Source organism: Alosa pseudoharengus, unplaced genomic scaffold, assembly GCF_046254945.1.
Source record: "Alosa pseudoharengus isolate Yale_2024_CS ecotype anadromous, Long Island Sound unplaced genomic scaffold, YU_APseudo_1.1 YU_APseudo_1.1_scf_1, whole genome shotgun sequence".
NCBI classification, from domain to species: Eukaryota; Metazoa; Chordata; class Actinopteri; order Clupeiformes; family Clupeidae; genus Alosa; species Alosa pseudoharengus.
The window spans coordinates 41078196-41097470 of record NW_027468564.1 but is presented as its reverse complement, the minus strand read 5'-3'; the positions used below and the strand labels follow the sequence as shown (position 1 = coordinate 41097470).

The window sequence follows — 19275 nt, the reverse complement described above, 5'->3', positions numbered from 1 at the left end:
ATTCCCACTGATATTATCAAGCCTAATGTTTTTCTTCTAAGGAACAAGAACGATATATGAGAGATTATGAGGCTTTCCGGTGATGTGTTACAGAGCTGCTAAGGGCAAGCAGACAAGCAAACAAGCCTTTCACAGATGTGGGTGACAGGCATGATGGGGAATCAAATTTTGTGGGGATGGGGAATCAAATTTTGTTTTAAGGCTACTGCATGTCTACCCTGCTCCTTATAAACATGGCCAGGGGCGTAGCAAGCGTGTGGGATGTGGGTGTTATAACGTACACACTTTTGCTAGAACACGATTCTATCCCCCACACTTTTTGTCAGATTAAAATGAAAGTAAAATATGGAAATAAACGCTCGGAGCGTTACATGGCCGCCCCATGTCTTGATAAATGCTCTACAAATGTATCCTTTTATTTATCGTTTATCTCTATTTTTTTATTTTCATTACGATATCTTGTCTCATATATATACTTGCTATACAAATCTCTGAAATGATCGCTCTCCCTCACACACCCATTTGCAATGTTTATTATATAAACATTATGCACTGTTAACCAAGCAATGTCAAGTGCCCATGTTATGGCTGTGCACAAGATAATGCACAAAAAAATGAGAGGTAGCCTTATTTCACTTTCATTCTACTTTGTACCTCAGTGCCACTGTGACTGGTATGTTCAAGACACTTCAGATCCTAAAAAAAGAAACCTTTGCAGGATTCAAGTTGTCTTGAACATAGCCATATGGCACTCCTCCATTGAGTAAGTCTGTGGGAACATGACTAATACTTTATATTTCCATATAATTACTCAACTTATTTTAAAAACAACAAAAATATTTAACAAAATCTAAATTATGCAATACATACAGTAAATTCATCAGCATAATCAACACTACCATCATCATCACTAATACACTGGTCTGATCTTCATGGTGATGGATTTCAGGGAGTAATGAAACCCTTTCCACTGGTGCCAGATGACCCCGTGGCCATAGCGACTGTGGGCGCCCCACATGTAGAGCCCGTTGGGGTTGGTGTGGTGGCAGTTGTTGTACCAGAAGGCCCCGAAGTAAAACAGAGCGCAGTTCTCAGAGGAAGACAGATCATGATCCCTGTCAAAGGTGGTGAACTTCCTTCCATTGTGATGAATGAGGGCGTCCCCTGGTGGATGGAAAACAGTACTGCACATTTAAATTCCAGTGTTGCTTTTTCATAAAGCTAATTCTAGATTTTAAAATGAGGACTGATTGAAGCTTATTGGGTAATATAATTGATTGGAGTGAGTGTGTGTGTGAGGGGGGGGGGGTGTGAGTGTGTGTGTGTGTGTGTGTGTACTGTATGTGTGTGTGTGTGTGTGCGTCAATCCGTACCTGCTCCCCCGTCTTTGTATCCAGACACCTGTAGCTGGTAGCCGTCGGCCTCTGAGGCCACAGAGAAGGTGGAGTACTGGGCGTGGACCTGCCCCCCCTCAAAGTCCTCCATGTCCACCCTCAGCTCGTACCTCTTCTTCCTGGTGAGCTGGTGCAGCCACTCCAGTCCTGAACATTCACACAGCACAGACAGAGTGACAGACGGATGGTGTGTTTGTGGTGCTTATGCGTGTATCTGTTCCTTTAACAAAATTATCTGTATCTGTATCTATATTCGGATATGAAACCTGTAGTGGGCAATCAGGAAAATATAGTATCTATGTAACCTAATATCATTGGGAATGTAATTGTTGTGACTATTGTACCTACTGGCTAATCAAAGGTTGTTTAAATCTTACCACAGCTATAGTATATAAACATAGGCTAAATAGTGTACTTTAGTGTAATGTACAACTATTATGCTATAATGTCGTTACACACATAATTTCAAAACATAGCTTTGAAATGTTTTGCTGGCCGATATCAATGATATACAATATAATCCCAGACAAGCCCTCATCATATTGCTTGCAACACAGCATTTACTTCAGATCCAGAAGCTTACTGATTTTAATGTTTCTGAGGGATATGCCTGTAATGACTATTGCCTTACCGATGTATTGGCTACACTGGCCTTTCACACGCGTGTTTGTGTGTGTGGTATTCCCCCCACGAAGCACAACATAAGGAATAATTAGTGGGAAAAATTAGATTAAAAGATTCAAAAGTAATCAGAGCAATTTTCAAACGTCACTTTTTTATATTTAGACTTGTTAATAAATGAGGTTAAAAGGTAAAAAAAATACTGGTGTACAGGCATAGTGCAGCCAATGGGCTGCTTGGGATGAATGCAGCTTGGGATGAATGATGTGCACGCAAAGCCACCAACCTGCTTTAGCCTGATGTAGAGCCGAGTTTGATGCAGTCGGCGGAGCTTTCCCCCCGAATAATGACGTGGTTATCCGGGTAAATTTGTTATCTGTTATTTAGCATTATCTGTGCTTTTCCAAATAACGTATTTGGATTCGGGTGCATCCCTATTGTCTTGCCAGTGTGTGTGTGTGTGTGTGTGTGTGTGTGTGTGTGTGTGTGTGTGTTAATTGGCAGTCGCACAATATGGAGAAGGCGCTGTTTTTTGTACCCATGAACTGAGACCAGAGGCATAGGCTACTGGGTTTACAATGCTGATTTGTTTGTGTTCAATGAAATATATTGTAAAATGTGAACACAAATAAAGGAATTAAAATGTGTGTGTGTGTGTGTGTGTGTTTGTGTGTGTGTGTGTCTCCATGCTTACCCAGCCAGTATTCTCCATCCTGGTTCCCAAAGCCCTTCTTGTACTGATCCCAGGGCCTGTAGAAGTTCACTGTGCCATCCATTCTCCTCTGGATCACCTGCAAAATAGAGAACAAGACCCTCATATCAAACCCCATCTTCTACATCAATAGAGGAATCTCTACTGTATGCCCACATTGAATATTAGTTTAATACCATTTTTCCCAGGCATGAAAATATAGGTTTACTGTATCTCAATAACTTATTGTATTTTTGTTGTTTACTTTATGAGATCTTGCTAGGTATATGATGTATATAGGTGATGGTGGCATAGCTGAATGACAGAAAAAGTTTATTGTAAATGCAATCAATGAGGATATAGAAACTGAATACAACTAGAGTTACTTGAGGACCTCCGTACAAAAATGGAAAGGAAAATGTACACTTGCCGTTTGAAGTAAATTGTCTGCTAAGAGAAGTGTAATAATAGGCTCATTTCATTCACTCAGACTTGCAACACTGTGCTGTGCAGATCTGGCTGAACTTGATGCATGCTGGACATAACACAGCGCATGTTTGCATTGTACAGAAGTCTAGGATGCATCATGTTCAGCTAGATCTGTGTCGCGCTGCGTTAAAGCCAACATTTTGGGAAATTAGCTTATACATACCCTTCTCGTCTCTGTGTATGCAGTAGCTCAGTCAATGGTGAATAAGCCAATTTCATGATGCCAAAAAATGTTGGCGTGTTCCTTTGAGTCAGATGATATCCTGTCTGATATCTTGTTTCACTCACCGTCCACCTGCCTTCGTCATGAACATGGTTATTGCCACAGCCCATGTCGCAGTACACCTGCACAGGTATGCTGGGTCCAGTAGGGTAAATGGTGTACACACCGCTGAGAGTGTGGCCAGTTTTGAAAATGTCCTCACAGTTAGCTGTCTCAGCAGTGACAGAGTTGACCACTAGGGGGAGGATTAGAGCTATGATCCAGCAAATCTGGTGATCAGAGGGGAAGGATGAGAGAGAGAGAGAGAAAGAGAGAGAGAGAGAGAGAGAGAGAGTCGCTTTACACAGAAAGGAAGGAAACACAACAACAAACAAACAAAAACAATACAACAAAGACAATGGAGCTATATGTTGGGTGGAGGAGTTTTTGCCTAGACAAAAAGGTCTTGAGATGTTCTTTGAAGAAAGAAAGAGAAGGACAGTCACAAATAGGTTGGGGGAGGGAGTTCCAGGGCACTGAAGGACCTGCCACCCAGGGTGGAGAGTCTGGTGTGGGATCTTGACCCTAGTCAGAAACTCTGAATGCAAAAAAATATATATATATTTAAAAGGAGAATTCTTGAAAGCGAGAAGATGCTAACCTGCATTGTGCCTTTAGAAAAACAGCTTTGAACCTTTTGGGACAAAATCACATGGACTGACCACCACGGTGTTGTGAGATTCCTGTGGAGATGAGAAAAATATGAGTACTAATACCCTATTGACATTTTCATGAATTTCAAGGTCACAGTTTGTAATGTACTGTAAATTGTAATGGTTTCTGCCATGTTATCATTAAGTATAAGTATTATGGAAAATTCAGATCTGGTGGAAAACCAGACAAATATTTCACACACATTAGTTTCCCCAACTATTTGGTCAAACAAAATAAATACTTACTTAGAAGGGCAAGGAGGGGAACCTGTTGCCTTTGAACTGAAGAGCGAGCTGTTCTAAATTGTATAGCTAGCATGTGAACGTCTGAAGAGTTCTACAATTCCTTCTTTTTTCCTGATCGCCCCACCTACGCCCACCACATACTATGCCCCTCCCCCCATGTCAACTCATTCATGGTCAAGGTCTTTTCCTGTTCCTTATCACCATGACCTATGGACTCTCTCTCTCTCTCTCTCTCTCTCTCTCTGGGTCCAACCCAGCGCTCTGCTCCGTTCTAAATTCTTTGATCCAAACTGCACACAGTTCTAAATAATAAAAGTATATTGAAAATATATTGATATACAGAAAGTTGTAGGACATACATTTATGTAAAAACAGGTAGTTGTAAAGTGCATACACCAGTCAGCAAAAACAAAATCACTCTGTGTCTGTGGTATTGGCTGAGATGGAGTCCATGCATGTGATCGAGGTAGTAAATGTGTTGTGTTGGAGTTGAGGAGTTGGACAGCCACAGGCACAAAGGTTGCCAGCCACTTCTGTATTCTCCAGGACAGGCTGCAAAGTCGTCATCTCCTGAGGGGTCATGCAAAATCCTGCCAGCCAGCCTATTCATCTGCAGCTTTGAGAGGAGGGAGTCTAAGAGGAATTCCAAAAGTCTTGTTAACTACAAGATAGTTAGATTGTTAGCTCTTGTTAAGAGCATGTTAACTACATTTTGTAGTCACCGTTTGAGTTTGAGAAACCGATAGAACGGAACCTGCAGGTGAAAGCAGAGACTTTCTAATGAGGAGACACAGCAGTCAAAAAAACCTCCATAGCATGGGGTTAGTTTGTAACGCAGTTGTCTACACATATCACACCCCTTCCACGGCAAAACGTCGACATGTGAATACATTGAGTCAATCGTGCTGTGTTGTGAATACATTGAGCCAATCATGTGGTGTGTTGTGAAGACATCGTGCCAATCATGTGTTGTTGTCGGTGGAGCAAGATTTGTGTCTTGCGCCCGCGCATTTCTGCAGAAATAGATGCCCAATAAGTGCCCAAAAAGCGTTGCAATATGGTCGCTGAGTGGAGGGACTTTCCTAAAAGGACTTTGGTGAAAGTGAATGTGATGGTGCTCTCAATGAAGAAATAATACAACTCATTTGGGCTCAGTAAAATCATAATGTATGATTTTACTGAATGTGTTCAGAGGCTGTCAATGCTGACATTTCTTGAGGATTAGCTTGGTGTTGGAAGTGAGCAGACTCAAAGGTTGTGCCCAAATACTTGTATTCATCCACTGACTCCACAGGTTCCCCATGGATGCTGTTAGTAACCACCTCAGTGTAGCTCCACAGCACTGCTAGGAGTAGATTCATGTAGCCACGTCTCGCTGAAACAGCTGAATGACGTTTGAAAAGTCATTACCAGCAGTTTCCATTCATCCACTTTGCATCCATTTGATTTTGCTTAGAGCCTAGGAATGTTTGGGTCCAAACTAAACTAAGTGCTGTGACATACAGAGGGGACAGGCCTCTCTGAAGCAAGATTACAATAGCTGCTCAATGTAAAATCTAATTAGCACTCTGAATAATTAAGAATAGCACTCTGGTACAACCTGATCCAAGAAGACACGCTGAGACTCAACAGAGCTGCCGTTGATCACAAAGTTTTAATTCACAAGTACTGACAATGGACACAGCCTGACAAAGTCTGGCCATACACCACAATGCAGAGTAGAGTGAATCAAAGGTATCTGCAGATAACCTGTCCCCTTTGTACCCTGGAAATTCCAGAGTTCATGAGAAAGCACAATTGAATTGTCCCTGAGAGACACTCTGGCAATGAGTAATGATGCACATTACTTTTACCCCTTGCATCGCGAGGAACCAATCACATCGGTGTATCTGATATACTGTAGGCGGGCGGGCCATGAGGCGAACTAAACAGATGATGACAGCGCTGCAACAAATCAGTCAAAGTCCGGAATCAGTCAGTAAACATTTGTTGTAGTGTGATCCAATTGCATGCAGTGAGATTTTCAAATGCATGCTTGGTGCTGCCCCTTGAGTTGGGCCATTTTCATTATTCGTGGCCAGACCCTTAATCTTTCTAGATAATCAGGGTCTGGATTTTCCAGGCTATCCCCCTTGAGAAAGTGTGTACAATCTGAAGTCTAAATCATGATGCCATGTTCTTTATACGATACATAATGTCACATGGCCTCCTAGTTTCCATACGTCATGTCAAATCAGAAATCGAGGTTCTCCCCCTTGACAGGTGATTGACATGCTGACATTTTGTTGATTAGTCATCATCATTTGATGTTTTTGTGTTTTGTGCACAAATGAGACGTTGCAATGGTCCTGTCCCCTACATACAGTGTTTCTAACTGTCTATACATATAACATGAGTTATTTTAGGGGACAGTGCAACAAGTTTCTACCTCAAAATGATGTGTAGGCCTTTCTAACTGTCTAGAGTCTAGACATATCACATGAGTTTTTTTTAGGGGACAGTGCAACAAGTTTCTACCTCAAAATGATGCGTAGGCCTTTCTAACTAGAGTCTAGACATATCACATGAGTTTTTTTAGGAGACAGTGCAACAAGTTTTCCACTGCAGTGCAATGCATAGGCCCTTTTCAATGGAAATTTACCACAGTTTCTTTCCTCTTCTCATACTCCAAGTGCAATCAGCATGTTGCTTCAGAAGTACAAAGGGGACAAAGATTGTCTGTTCGGTTTCAATGCCAACAATCTTTTGCCAACTTTACGGACTGCCTCACAAACTAACAAACACAAAGTAGCCCATTGTTTATGGCAAATTTCTCTCAATCCTCTCTCAATCCTCTATCTGGTTTCTGGTTTGATAACGTATGTAGTTGTTGTCTTTATTACACTTAATCGCTCAGCTCACTTGACTGATTTTGGAATGTTATTGTCTCTTCTTTGTGAATTTGCATGAAGCCTCTGCAACGCCATGTCACCATCGACTGGCCTGGCACACATGCTCATACTCAGTCTTCTGTCTGGTTTCTGGTTTGACAACATATTGTATTTGTTTTTATACACTTACCGGCTCATACTCATTCAACACTCCCCCCCCCCCCACACACACACACACATATTTGATGCCTGAAACTATCTCCGCAACAGAAACAAGACACTGCTCCAACTGGTCTTAGAGATGTGGGAACTCATTGTGCAGAGTACAAGTACAGAGACAACAAAATGCAGTTTGTGTCTAACCAGAAGTGCAAAAAGCAGAAAGGTGCAATGTGATATACACAGTATAGTCACGAGGTGCAGTAAGATATATAGTGCAGTGTAGACAATAGTGTACAGTTAAGAGGGTGGTATGGTTTACAGAAATATGCATTAACTATAAATATGTGCAGTGTATTAACAGTAACCTTATAAGAGCAGAATAGATATGCAGTATGAACAATGTATGAACAACATGACACATACAGCGGGGAAAATAAGTATTGAACACGTCAACATTTTTTTCAGTAAGTATACTTCCAATGAGGCTATTTGCATGAAATTTTCACCAGACATTAGTATTAACTCAGATAATCCACCCATATAAAAATCCAAACATTAAAAAATATTTTTTTATGAAACATAAATTATTTGCTTGACCATGTTCTGTCTTTTTGGCACTGGAGTAGCCCATTGACTCAGATGTGATGTGATCAGGTAAGAGGTTTGGAACAAAAAAATGTATTTGTTTTATGATGTAACCTTTGCAGATGATTTCTCATCTTTTGCTACTGGGAATGTCCAACCGTTCCAGGTTAAACAAATACGGGTCAGCTGAATGTAGGCTAGTTTACCTCCCAGTGTTAAACTCAGTGATTACGAATACTTCACAACTTGTATAGTAAAGTTAGCCTGGTCCTTACCGCCTGTGACTACGTTTCTCTTCGTCATACAGTCTGGAACAAAGTAATAATAATCTGTCTCCGTAATGGGCGGATGCTTATTTTGAGGTTTAAAATCATTGGAGTTCCCTTAACCAATCAGCAACGTATGGTAATGACTAAGGTTGCCAACTGTCCCGAATTGTGTGGGACATCCCGTATTTTGGGTGATTTTGATTTGTCCCGTTAGGGACAGCTCCATTCCCGATTTTCAATCACAGCTCATCGGCCTTGTTAACTTGTCAATAGTAGGCTATTGTAAACACACCTGGAACAAAGTGTCCAGTGGCGCCGCAACCATGCGCATCTCACACTGTGCGCACGGCACCAAGGGACAGATGGGGCACCACAATTTAGCCAGAAAAGCTTTACTGCAAACTGCTTTTCACTCTTCTTAGAGAACGATTACAATGCCAAAATGCAGCAACAGCATCATCCATAAGGATGATACTTTTTGGGTCCTCTGTCTCCATATGCAGCAGATCTAACTTGAACGTTATGCTAGGCCTACTCGTTTTAATTGGGAACGAGAGGGAGCGAGGGTGGAAGTTTCCAGCTGCCTTGTCATTGTTGGTAATTGATTTCACCTTTTTAATATAAGAAGCTTTTAAAAGGAAATCATGAGAACAACAAAAACAATGCGATGAATTGCGGAATTATTCGGTTCACACTATGCTACTGACCATTTATAAAATGTAAGGGGACTTTGACATAGGCTGCACGCACTGTGATTTGGACTGTGATAGAATATGAAGAGTGGTCTTTGCCTTTGTGTAATGGAATTGGTGAGTCTTGAAGTCTTCAATAATCCGTTTCCCTTAAATAAAAACTAAGCATTTACATGAAGCACATGATAGGCTATGCCAATTGAAACACTTTCCACTCAGATAGCTAGGTGGCTACCAGGTTCATAATTCACTTTTAATTGCAAACAGAAAATATCTAGCTAGCATCATTACATGCTTCTATTTCCACAGGAATGAAGGTTGTTAATACTAACTTAATATACTTATCTTGGTGCTATAGGCCTAAATGTGGCACAAACAATGTTAGAGTTTGTGGAATAGCCATAGGCTATATTTGAATGGAGCTGGCAAAATATTGAATATTATATTGAATATTGAATACCGTGTAGACAATGCTCTTAAAGTGGTAGCGTACCATTTTTAAATCAGTTAAACAGCCTCAAATTGGTACTATTTCTTAAGAAATGTATAAAATAAAAACAAAATAACTTTGTCATTATTAGCATTTGAATTTCATATGTATCTTTTTTTTTTTTTTTGGGGGGGGGGGGGGGGGTTGTCCCGCATTTGAAGTGAAGTCATACCATTTGGGGTTGAGGAAGTTGGCAACCCTAGTAATGACGTATGCTGTGCGCCGGAGTTCAGGCTTTTACGCTTACCACTTCCGCTTCAGGCTCTTACGCTTCTCACTTCTGCTCTCAGTAGTAAACAGACCGCTGGCTAGAATGCAGGCTACCTGACCGCCAGGGCAGTCTCTTCGTAGTGGATATATCTCTAACTTGCGCCAGCCAGAGACCGAGAGTTGTATACCAAAAGCGTCACGTCGCCGAGATTATATCAGCTCTTGTCACACGCCAGTTTTCCCTCTTATCTCTTCTCGCCGCTTATCAGACGATTGTTGTTCTACGCAGCCCGGTGACTTCGTCGGAGCTTACTTCGTTCTCCACGGGCTGTTCAGACTACACTCTCGGATAAGTTGGATTGTACTGAAGTCCTACGTGTTATTTAACCTGGAGCTTGCTCAGTTAAACTAACAGTTGTTCGGCATAAAACAACGCAGCCTACCTTGAGCCACGCTCTGTGACTGGCTAACGTTACTGTCCACAAGCACGGTAGCCTCGCCTGGAGCCCAGCTCGGCCACAGGCTAGCCTCTGACAAACACGGAGTGGTTTACCTTGAGCCCAGCTCGTTAACCGCTAGTCCCAGTCAAGCACAATCACAGCAGCCTTGCCTTGAGCTCCGCTCGGTAACCGGCTAGCTCACGTCAAGAAGACACACCTCCTCGCCTTGAGCCCCGCTCGGTAGGGTAGCTAGTAGCTAACATTCCATTCCTAGTAGGCCTATGCCGCATTGATTCTGTTAAGGTAATTTGAGAGTAGGGGGGAGAATAACGAGCAGCAAACGTTTATTTGAAAACATGATAAGTAGTGATGCATGTAGTACACTTGTGCGTTTAGGTTTAGCTATCACCATCTGATAAATCAAACTTTTCCCAAAGCCAGTTGGAAGGAGAGTTATAAGACGTCCTTGCCATTTATAAAATTGACAAGACAAGCCTCTTGTTCCTGCTTTAATTGCGTGATGCCCTCGAGAGTTGAGACAACTTCGCGGATAGCTTCTAGCGTCTCTTCCTCCGTCGCCATTGTTGCTATGCTGTTGAACTACAAGCTTCGCTGGACTACAAGCAACTCGGCAGGCAAGTTCCGCGTCATCACTCAACTGTTCGCTGATTGGCGCGGCCGCACGCGAGCCGTATACTGTGGGTTGGGCCAGACTACGTGCGAGGCTGAAATCAAATTTTGGCCGGAAGTACGTAGGATGGTAACACCAGGCTATAGTAAAGTGACATTCGATGTAGACTTAAGATATTCATGAAATATTTACAAAGTCTGGAGAGATTAAATCAATGGTATCCAAGTTACACAAATACGAGTCAGTTGAATGTAGGCTAGTTTACAAAAACGGCAATGCTGCTTTGCGATTGTTGGACTTTTATTTTGACAAGTTGTCGTCGTTCTGTCTTCCACATTCATGAAAGGTTTGGTATGAATGTTGAGTCATGTCTCATGAAACAGTCATGATGAATGCTTTATGTGCAGTTTATGACCGCTGCTATGAATATGTTATGAACTCACCCGTCAAGTTAAGTGTTACCACTTGGGATAATGAGTGTTATAGTGGGTAAAAACGTTGATAATTAAGCTTGAAACTTCTATAGTAACAAGTTAATGAAATTGTTTTCAAAAACCTTCTCCATGGTTGAATCAAAGCTGCAGCCTACCTCCAAAATGAACGCCTTATTGGAATCCTCATTGATTAGAACAACTAATCATGCTTGTATTAGCAAGCAGGTAAGTTGGAAAGTACTAGAATTATTATTGCAATGCTGAAACATGGATGCAGATCTTTATCATTATTGCACAATTTCTCTTCAGCCTTGGTGGTTCATACGTGTAATACAGTGGAGAAAGGGGAAAAATAGCCACTCATTTTTTGCATTCTTATTTTGACAAAAGCAGGGCTTTGAACCAGATTTTGTTTCCAATTGGTTCGTTCCGAACAGAAACAGTATTTTAACGTTTCCGGTTTTCGGTTCAACCCTAAAATTGACGTTCCTGAACCGGTTAGAACAAAAAAATAAAGTTCCCAAACCGGTTAATAACGTTCCATGTCAGCTGCGGGACATACAAATAAGTAGGCTGATCATTGGGACTTTAAAATGATATTGTTAGTCTACACAATTTGTATTAAGTCTATAAGCACTAAAGGCTACATTATGTAAGGGCCATAACTGTAATTCTGACATGCCTACATTTTTTGTCAGTAGCCTATTATACATGAATTAAAGGGACACCAGGCAACGTTTTCATGTTAATTAATCATCTTCGTAAGTCAGTATATGGTTAAATGACTCATTACGGGGCAAATGAAGGCTCTCTCGCCCGCCCCTACTGCCTGTAGAAAGAATATCCCACTTGCAAGTTCGGTGTACAGTATCCTGCCCGCCGACCGAAGCAGGATCAGTTTACAGCACAGCGGTAGGCTAACGAAACGCTAGAGATTGTTGCAAACGTGTGTATAATGGCAGAGCCGGCGAAGAAGCAGCGAAAACCACTGACGGAAGACGCAAAGAAAAGGAAAAGAGCTTCAGACCGAGCTATGGGGAGTTTCGTAGAGAAAAAGCATCAGGCTTGCCTGGCGTCCCTTTAAGACAAGGAAAATTTCTGCCATGTCGTTTATAGACCTCTCCAGAATAAGTCCCGCCTCCGTAACTTCCGTATCCATCCAACTTCTGGGCGTCGAATGTCTTTGGGAAATAACATGGCGTTTCGAAATATCATACCGGAAAAACATCTGTAGGTGGCGAAGTAGAAAAAAATGGTGGGCCGATTGGCCTACACACTTCTGCCATCTAGTTTCCACTGGGTTTTTTGATTGTCGGTGCCGTTAAAGTAGAAATATATCCGTAAGAAGCACTAAGCTAACGCAGGCTTCAGACGCCGCGACTCCCCCAGTCAAGGTTGCATAGCAACGGCAATGTTTCATAGTTAGTCTTCACCGAAATGGAGTTCGTGACACCAGAGCCTGTCTACGGAGGTGGCACTAACCCTGCGTGAAATCATCATGTTTGATAGGTTGTTAGTACATTCTGAAAACGTTACTGTTCTGATCAAGGTCATGCAAAATAAAGCTATTGACTCAATACGATTCAGCCTCTGATTCCTAGTCTGCTTATCATTATCTGTTATTCGTGAAACAAAATCTCATCTCGTCATGTCTTTAGTGTATTCGTCGGCAATTTCTTTCTTTTTCAAATATCTCAATAACAGCCAACAAACTCGCACAGTCAAACCAAAGTTAAGTCATGTTGAAAAGAGGCTGAACCTTGCAAACGATTTACATTTATAGACCACTGAAACCACGCATGAATCACACGTGAAAATGACCATCACGTTAGGTTGTGACTGGTTGGTTGTGAGCAAGATCTAACGCCCTCCTCCGCCCGCGTACATCGGAACTAGCTCCCGGTTAGCATTAATAATCGTTTACTACTTAAACGGCACCGACAATCAAAAAATCCAGTGGAAACTAGATGGCAGAAGTGTGTAGGCCAATCGGCCCACCAGCTTTTTCTACTTTGTCACCTACAGAGTTTGACAGGTACGATCTTTCGAAACGCCATGTTATTTCCCATAGACGACCGGAAGTTAGATGGATACAGAAGTTACGGAGGCGGGACTTATTCTGGAGAGGTCTATTGGCAAGGTAGGCCTACTGTCAATGCTAGCTGTCCAAGATTATTTAACTATATTTTCGTTAGCTTGACCCAACAGATTTTTACAACAATGCATTTGGAAATTCGTAGCCTATCTAAATTGATAGAATTTGTATTTAAAACCAACCATTTGTGAGATACTTGGTACAGTATTTACGTCTTATGATTGAGCTTGAGAGACTACAGAGCCTACAGCTTGGGATACGATCTTGATTAGGCTACTTGGCGGCAAGCTTCTCTATTTAATTTATCCCGATGAGTGAACGACTGGAAGTGAACCTCACCAAGTCATATTGCACAGAAATCTTGTCAAAGAACCAAAAAATTACAGTATTAACCGGTTATCATTATTTTAGATAAACGATTCTGTTCCGGAACATAAAAAAAAAGAAAGTTTCTGGTTTCGTTTCTGTTCCTAGCAAAACATCAAAAGTTTCTGTTTTTTGTTTTCGTTCCGTGAACAGGTTCAAAAGAAAGAGAGATAAAAACATGCCTGTTTCAGCTGTGCTTTAGTGCGTGCGTTAGACTGCTTGGTTCGTGTCGGGTGGGTAACCGCTTCGCTGCACCTGAAAGCATAAAATATCAATAATCTGAAATGACTCATTGAAGCACACAACCACACACACAAATATGGGATTCACCCTACACTAGTTCCTCCAAGCTCTATCTTTCATTCTTACATGGGGTTATATGAGGGTAGATGGGGTTATATGAGGGTAGATGGGGTTAGTGGTTTGTTTTTTGATGAAAGATGGAATTTGAAGGAGGAAATATGAGGAAAACCCATATGTTTTTGCATGTTTGATGCACCAGTTAAATAGCAGTGATTAACTGGGTCTGAAACATTCACTAGAAATTAGTTCACACCTAATTTCACACCTGCACATTACATTGTTGTGGAAACCGTAAAAGAAACCATAAATAAAAAAAATGCCTTGGCTCATTTATAACATGATGCTAGCACAGAGCTTTAATCATAATTTACTTGGGGGGAGGGGGGGCATTTACACTTGCGGTTTGAAGTAAATTGTCTGCTTAATACTTGAAGTGAAATATTATATTAGGCTCAGATCTGACTGAATGTGATGCACCTTATTTAATCAGGAGAATAACATGTCATGTACTTGCAGTATGATATTTTGTAGGTACATACAAAGTAATCATTTCTCAATATCTGTTTTTTTATTTTGTATATTGTATCTCTAGAAACTGAATGCAGGAAAGTTATTGAAAATAAGATGGTGCAAATAACCTGCATTATGCCTTTAGAATAACAGCTTTGAATCTTTGGGACAAAATCACATGGACTGACCACGGTGTTGTGAGATTCCTGTGGAGATGAGGAAAAGATATGAATACTAGGACAGTATGAAAATGAAAGCCTGTGAATAAATTATTTATAAATTTGCAGGGTCACCTAAGCATTTTTAAATACCTACTATCTGGCTCACGAATCTTCCTCTTACTTGGGAAGACCTTTTTTGTCTTGACCCAAGAAGGCCCATCTCTCTGTCATCTCCCTCTTGGATTACAAAACTGCACGTTTTTTTCTCTCTCTAGGTCATGTTCATGAAGAAGGTAATCCATCCATTGTGGTATTTATATACCAGACCATATGGAGTTTACTATCCCCTTTTCCCCATCTTTGCTTCGCTTACTTTGTTTCAGTCAGTCTCTAACAGGTGAACTACAGTATACAGCCTGTGTCAATCAAAGTGTCAATACATCATATGTTGCTTTTGATAAAAGTGTCAGCTAAAATGACTAACACCGGGCAGAAAGCAAGACGTGTTGATAACTGAAATGAGTTTGGTTGTTCAGTTATTTTTAGACAAATAAAAAATTCCATGCCATATGTGAATTTGAACTTGTGCACTTTTTTTGATGCAGAGCACTTTGGCATCTTGAAAAGTCACATGCATGTGTAACCTGTAAACTGTACAAAATTACCTGATTCCGTTGTCAGTTCAATTGTATTTAGTAACTAAATTATAACATTAGGAGGAAGCAAATACGTGTCAGAGCATGTGCCGTGTGAGGTCTGTCTCATGGTCGATGTGTGAGACTTCAGATCCTTGCAAATGATAGGACGGCGTGTGTGTCTATGAACCTCACAGACAAAAGGCAGAGGAATGCATTCATAGCACAGGAATTTATTTATCAGATTTCATGTTGTTTTATTTCTCAGAATTGCTAATGCCAGAGGCCAACTGGAAATGTGTGTGTGCGGTTTAGTTATTATGACGAAAAACTGTTTCACCACAGTTTTATAACCTTGCATGTAAATAAAGTGTTAGTATTGACATTACAACATTAAATGTTTCAACATTAAATGTCACATCAACAGTTGATGGGAACATTAACACATCCTAACTTTACACGTGCTGCTGGCTAGTTATGTAGGCCTATATTATACTGTTATACTTTGGGGGGGGGGGGGGGGGCATTGATGGAGCTCCCACAGAGAGGGTTAACATTGGTAATCAAGGAACTTTCCTATAATTACATGTTTTTCTCTTTTGAGGGTTTTGAACACTAATGTTAGAAAATATCTCACAAAGCTATCTGATGATGTTCATGATATCTGCCGAGTGCTTTGAGAGAGTCTGCCCATCAAATAACGTTATATATCTGATCTGGGTAGTTTCGTCAATATTTAGGATGTGTGTTCCGGCGTTCTCATGAACACGAATATCTCTGTTGATTAACCAGACGTAGATAAACCAACACAGCCCACACAACAGTCAACATGACCGCTGTTCCTGAATGAAAATAGTAGAAGGCTACTACCGCGAGACACGTCGACGCTGTGCGTGACGTAGGTGAGCACGTTCGCTACGCTAATTTGCATAAATTCCCCAAATGGTGGAATATCCCCTTACAGTAGTATTTTCATGTCCAAAATACTGCATTGCTGCAGTAAAGTACAGTAATATGCAGTAAAATGCAGTTTAATGAATCTTGGTCAAGGTCTTTTCCTGTTCCTTATCACCATGACCTATGGGGCTTTTCTCAAAGTCAAGGATTCGTGCTTGGTAGAACGAGCCCTTCCGAATCAAATCCTTCACAGATGAGGCCAGGCTTCTTAGCATTCGGAAAACACACAATGGAACAAACTAGCGAGTGTGCAGGAAGCTGCAGGTGCATTATTAAAAATCATGTGTGCGCACAGGATTGTGGGTGTTCCAAGCATGCAGAGGATGCATCCTCGAAAATCTCAGAACGAAGTACTCAGTACTTGATAGAATTGTAAAGCACCCTTGACATTGGAACAGTGCTTGGCGAGATTTGATGACGTAACGTCCTTGAAAGAGTGGCTTTGAAGGACCCATCCTTGACTTTGAGAAAAGCCCATGGACTCCCTCTCTCTGGGTCCAACCGAGCGCTCTGCTCTGTTCTAAATTCTTCGATCCAAACCGTTACTTCATATCTTAGAAAATGACTTGCCCATCCTCCTCACCCTCATACAGCAGGTCCCATCCTCCTAAACTATAAAAAAACATGCAATGCCATTGACCAGCTAGAAAGTGAGAGAGTGAGAGAGACAGAGAGAGAGAATAAGTGATAGGAAGAGAAAAAAATATATAAAAAAGCCAGAGACATTCATTGATTTTCATCATGATGGACTTTAGAGAGTAACTTTTGCCTTTCTGATGTCACAGTAAAACACAACTTGTGTTGTTTTTAACACATCTCAGTGTCCAGATAGGGACAACACAGTTTGTGTTGTTTCCTTTTTTTATTTGTTACACAATGTGTTGAAAATAACACAATTATTTTGAAAACAACACATTTTTTAACACATCTCTGTGTTCCGATAGGGACAACGCATTTGTTTTAAGAGTGTAAGGACTGGCATATAGGAACATCATGATGGGTCACAGATGCATCTAAGTAAGGGATAATGTATAGAACGCCGGTCATTATTGGGAAAATAAGTCCCGACAGGGCGAACCGGGCGTGTTTTTTCAAGCACTGTAGGCCTATAATAAGTATTCATTCATGTCTCGGGAACTATCAAACATTATGTTGTGTTAAAGAGGTTTTATTTTTTTCTTGCGCCCTCACACATATTTAAAGTATGCGGATGATACTGCCCTAAATTGTGGGATGTCACTGTCGGTACACATCAAAGGAATGAACTGGAACAAAAACAATATTTAAGCGATTATAAGCTTTCCAGTGAAGCGTTACTGAGCTAGTGGCAAAGGCAAACAGGACAAACAAGTCTGCCACTTGATCTTTTCATTGTAATGTTTTTATATAAAAGGACACATAGTTTAAGAGAAAGCAGTTTTGAAAATATATAGATGGGCATGGTGATTTGTTCAGAATTGTTTAATGGTTCTCAGACGACACTTTTGTCCAAAGCAACTTACAATGAATGACATCAATAAACATTACATTAACATTAAAATGAACAGTTTAAAGTCAAGTCATTTAGCCAATATTATAATACCAATATTAGTAATAGACTAAATAATAAAAAAAGAAAACAGAATAATAACCACACTGCACATTTTTAGTATTAATCAACAACACACACCAGTGTTGCTGGGTTACTTGGGTAAGTAAGTAAGTAAGTAAAGTTTATTTTTAGAGCACATTTAACCAAAGCTTGCACTGACCAAAGTGCTGTACATAAAGAATAATAAAATAAGATAAAATAAAATAAAATAGATAAGTAAGTACACATACAGATCAATGATTTAAGCTAAGATGACATCAACAGACAACATTTAATTACAGACATAACAGGGTAAGACAAGTAAAACACCGGGAAGGCCAATATTAAAAGGTGCGTTTTGAGCCTGATTTTGAATAATGTGATTGAAGGGGCATTTCTGATGTCAAGTGGCAGTTGGTTCCACAGGGCCAGCACCAGAATAGGCTCGGTCACCTTTTTGCTTAAGCTGGGACCGTGGGACATGGAGGACACCTTGGCTGGAGGATCTGAGGGACCTGGGGGCTACATGGGGATGATTGATATCAACTATGTAGCTGGGGGCCAGAGCATGAAGAGTCTTAAAGACCAACAGCAGTATTTTAAATTGTATCCTTGACTGGACTGGAAGCCAGTGCAAGGAGGCTAGGACAGGTGTAATATGTTCACACTTTTTTGTGTTGGTGAGCAGCCTAGCTGCTGCATTTTGGACCAGCTGAAGCCGTGCCACCAGTGTCAGAGGGAGGCCAAAGTAGAGAGAGCTACAATAGTCTAGACGGGAGGTCATGAAAGCATGGATGACTTTTTCCAGATCATTGTATGATAGAACAGACTTGAGTTTGGAGATTATTCTTAATTGATAAAAACTGGTCTTTACAACAGATGAAATGTGCTTGTCCAGGTTAAGATGAGAGTCTAAAATAACACCCAGGTTACGTGCATGGGATTTCACATAGGGGGCAAGGGGACCAAGGTTGACAGGGATGGATTTTTTGGATTTTGAAGGCCCAAAAACAATAACTTCAGTTTTGTTATCATTTAACTGAAGGAAGTTGTTAGCCATCCAGATTTTAATTTCTTCCAAACAGTCTAAAAGAGGCTGCATGGAGTTGCTGGATTTAAGTGGGATGTACAGTTGGGAGTCATCTGCATAGAAATGGAATGAAATATTGAATTTCCTGATGATGTTACCTAGGGGGAGCATGTACAGGCAGAAAAGTATTGGACCCAAAATGGATCCCTGGGGGACACCATACGACACAGGGGCAGAGGATGAGGAGTACTGGCCTATAGATACAGAGAAAGATCTTTGGTAGACGTAGGAGTAAAACCAGGAATTAGGAATTATACTAAATGTTACTTTCTTGTGATAATGTTCATTTTTTCTCTTAAATATTTATTGTGGCTCAAGATGTTGTCAAGGTAGAACAAGCAAAATGACTGTAGGGGATTTTCAGATTATGGTCAGTGTAGCGAAGGGAGAGAGCAGTGACACCTCCCGGTCGTGAACCCTAAATGTACTAAATGTGCTGCTTGACCACA

At 40.9% G+C, this 19275-nt stretch overlaps 1 protein-coding gene across 1 annotated transcript; it reads right to left on the bottom strand.

Moving 5' to 3' along the window:
- Positions 1-833: 833 nt before the first annotated feature.
- On the bottom strand, positions 834-4436 carry LOC143141617 (microfibril-associated glycoprotein 4-like). Its single transcript, XM_076302435.1, has 6 exons — positions 4357-4436; positions 4059-4140; positions 3484-3687; positions 2710-2806; positions 1374-1541; positions 834-1164 (listed from the first exon to the last, which is right to left on the bottom strand). Exons 2-6 carry the CDS (start codon positions 4062-4064, stop codon positions 911-913), a joined length of 729 nt encoding a protein of 242 aa, XP_076158550.1. The 5' UTR covers positions 4065-4140; positions 4357-4436; the 3' UTR covers positions 834-910.
- Positions 4437-19275: the final 14839 nt, after the last annotated feature.

What these genes read in the sequence shown, in the direction of transcription:
- LOC143141617 (XM_076302435.1), bottom strand. An exon ending in ATGACGAAGGCAGGTGGACG is followed by an intron (nt 2,807 to 3,483) that starts GTGAGTGAAACA and finishes TCTATTTTGCAG; the next exon opens with GTGATCCAGAGGAGAATGGA. An exon ending in GGATGGAGAATACTGGCTGG is followed by an intron (nt 1,542 to 2,709) that starts GTAAGCATGGAG and finishes GTGAATGTTCAG; the next exon opens with GACTGGAGTGGCTGCACCAG.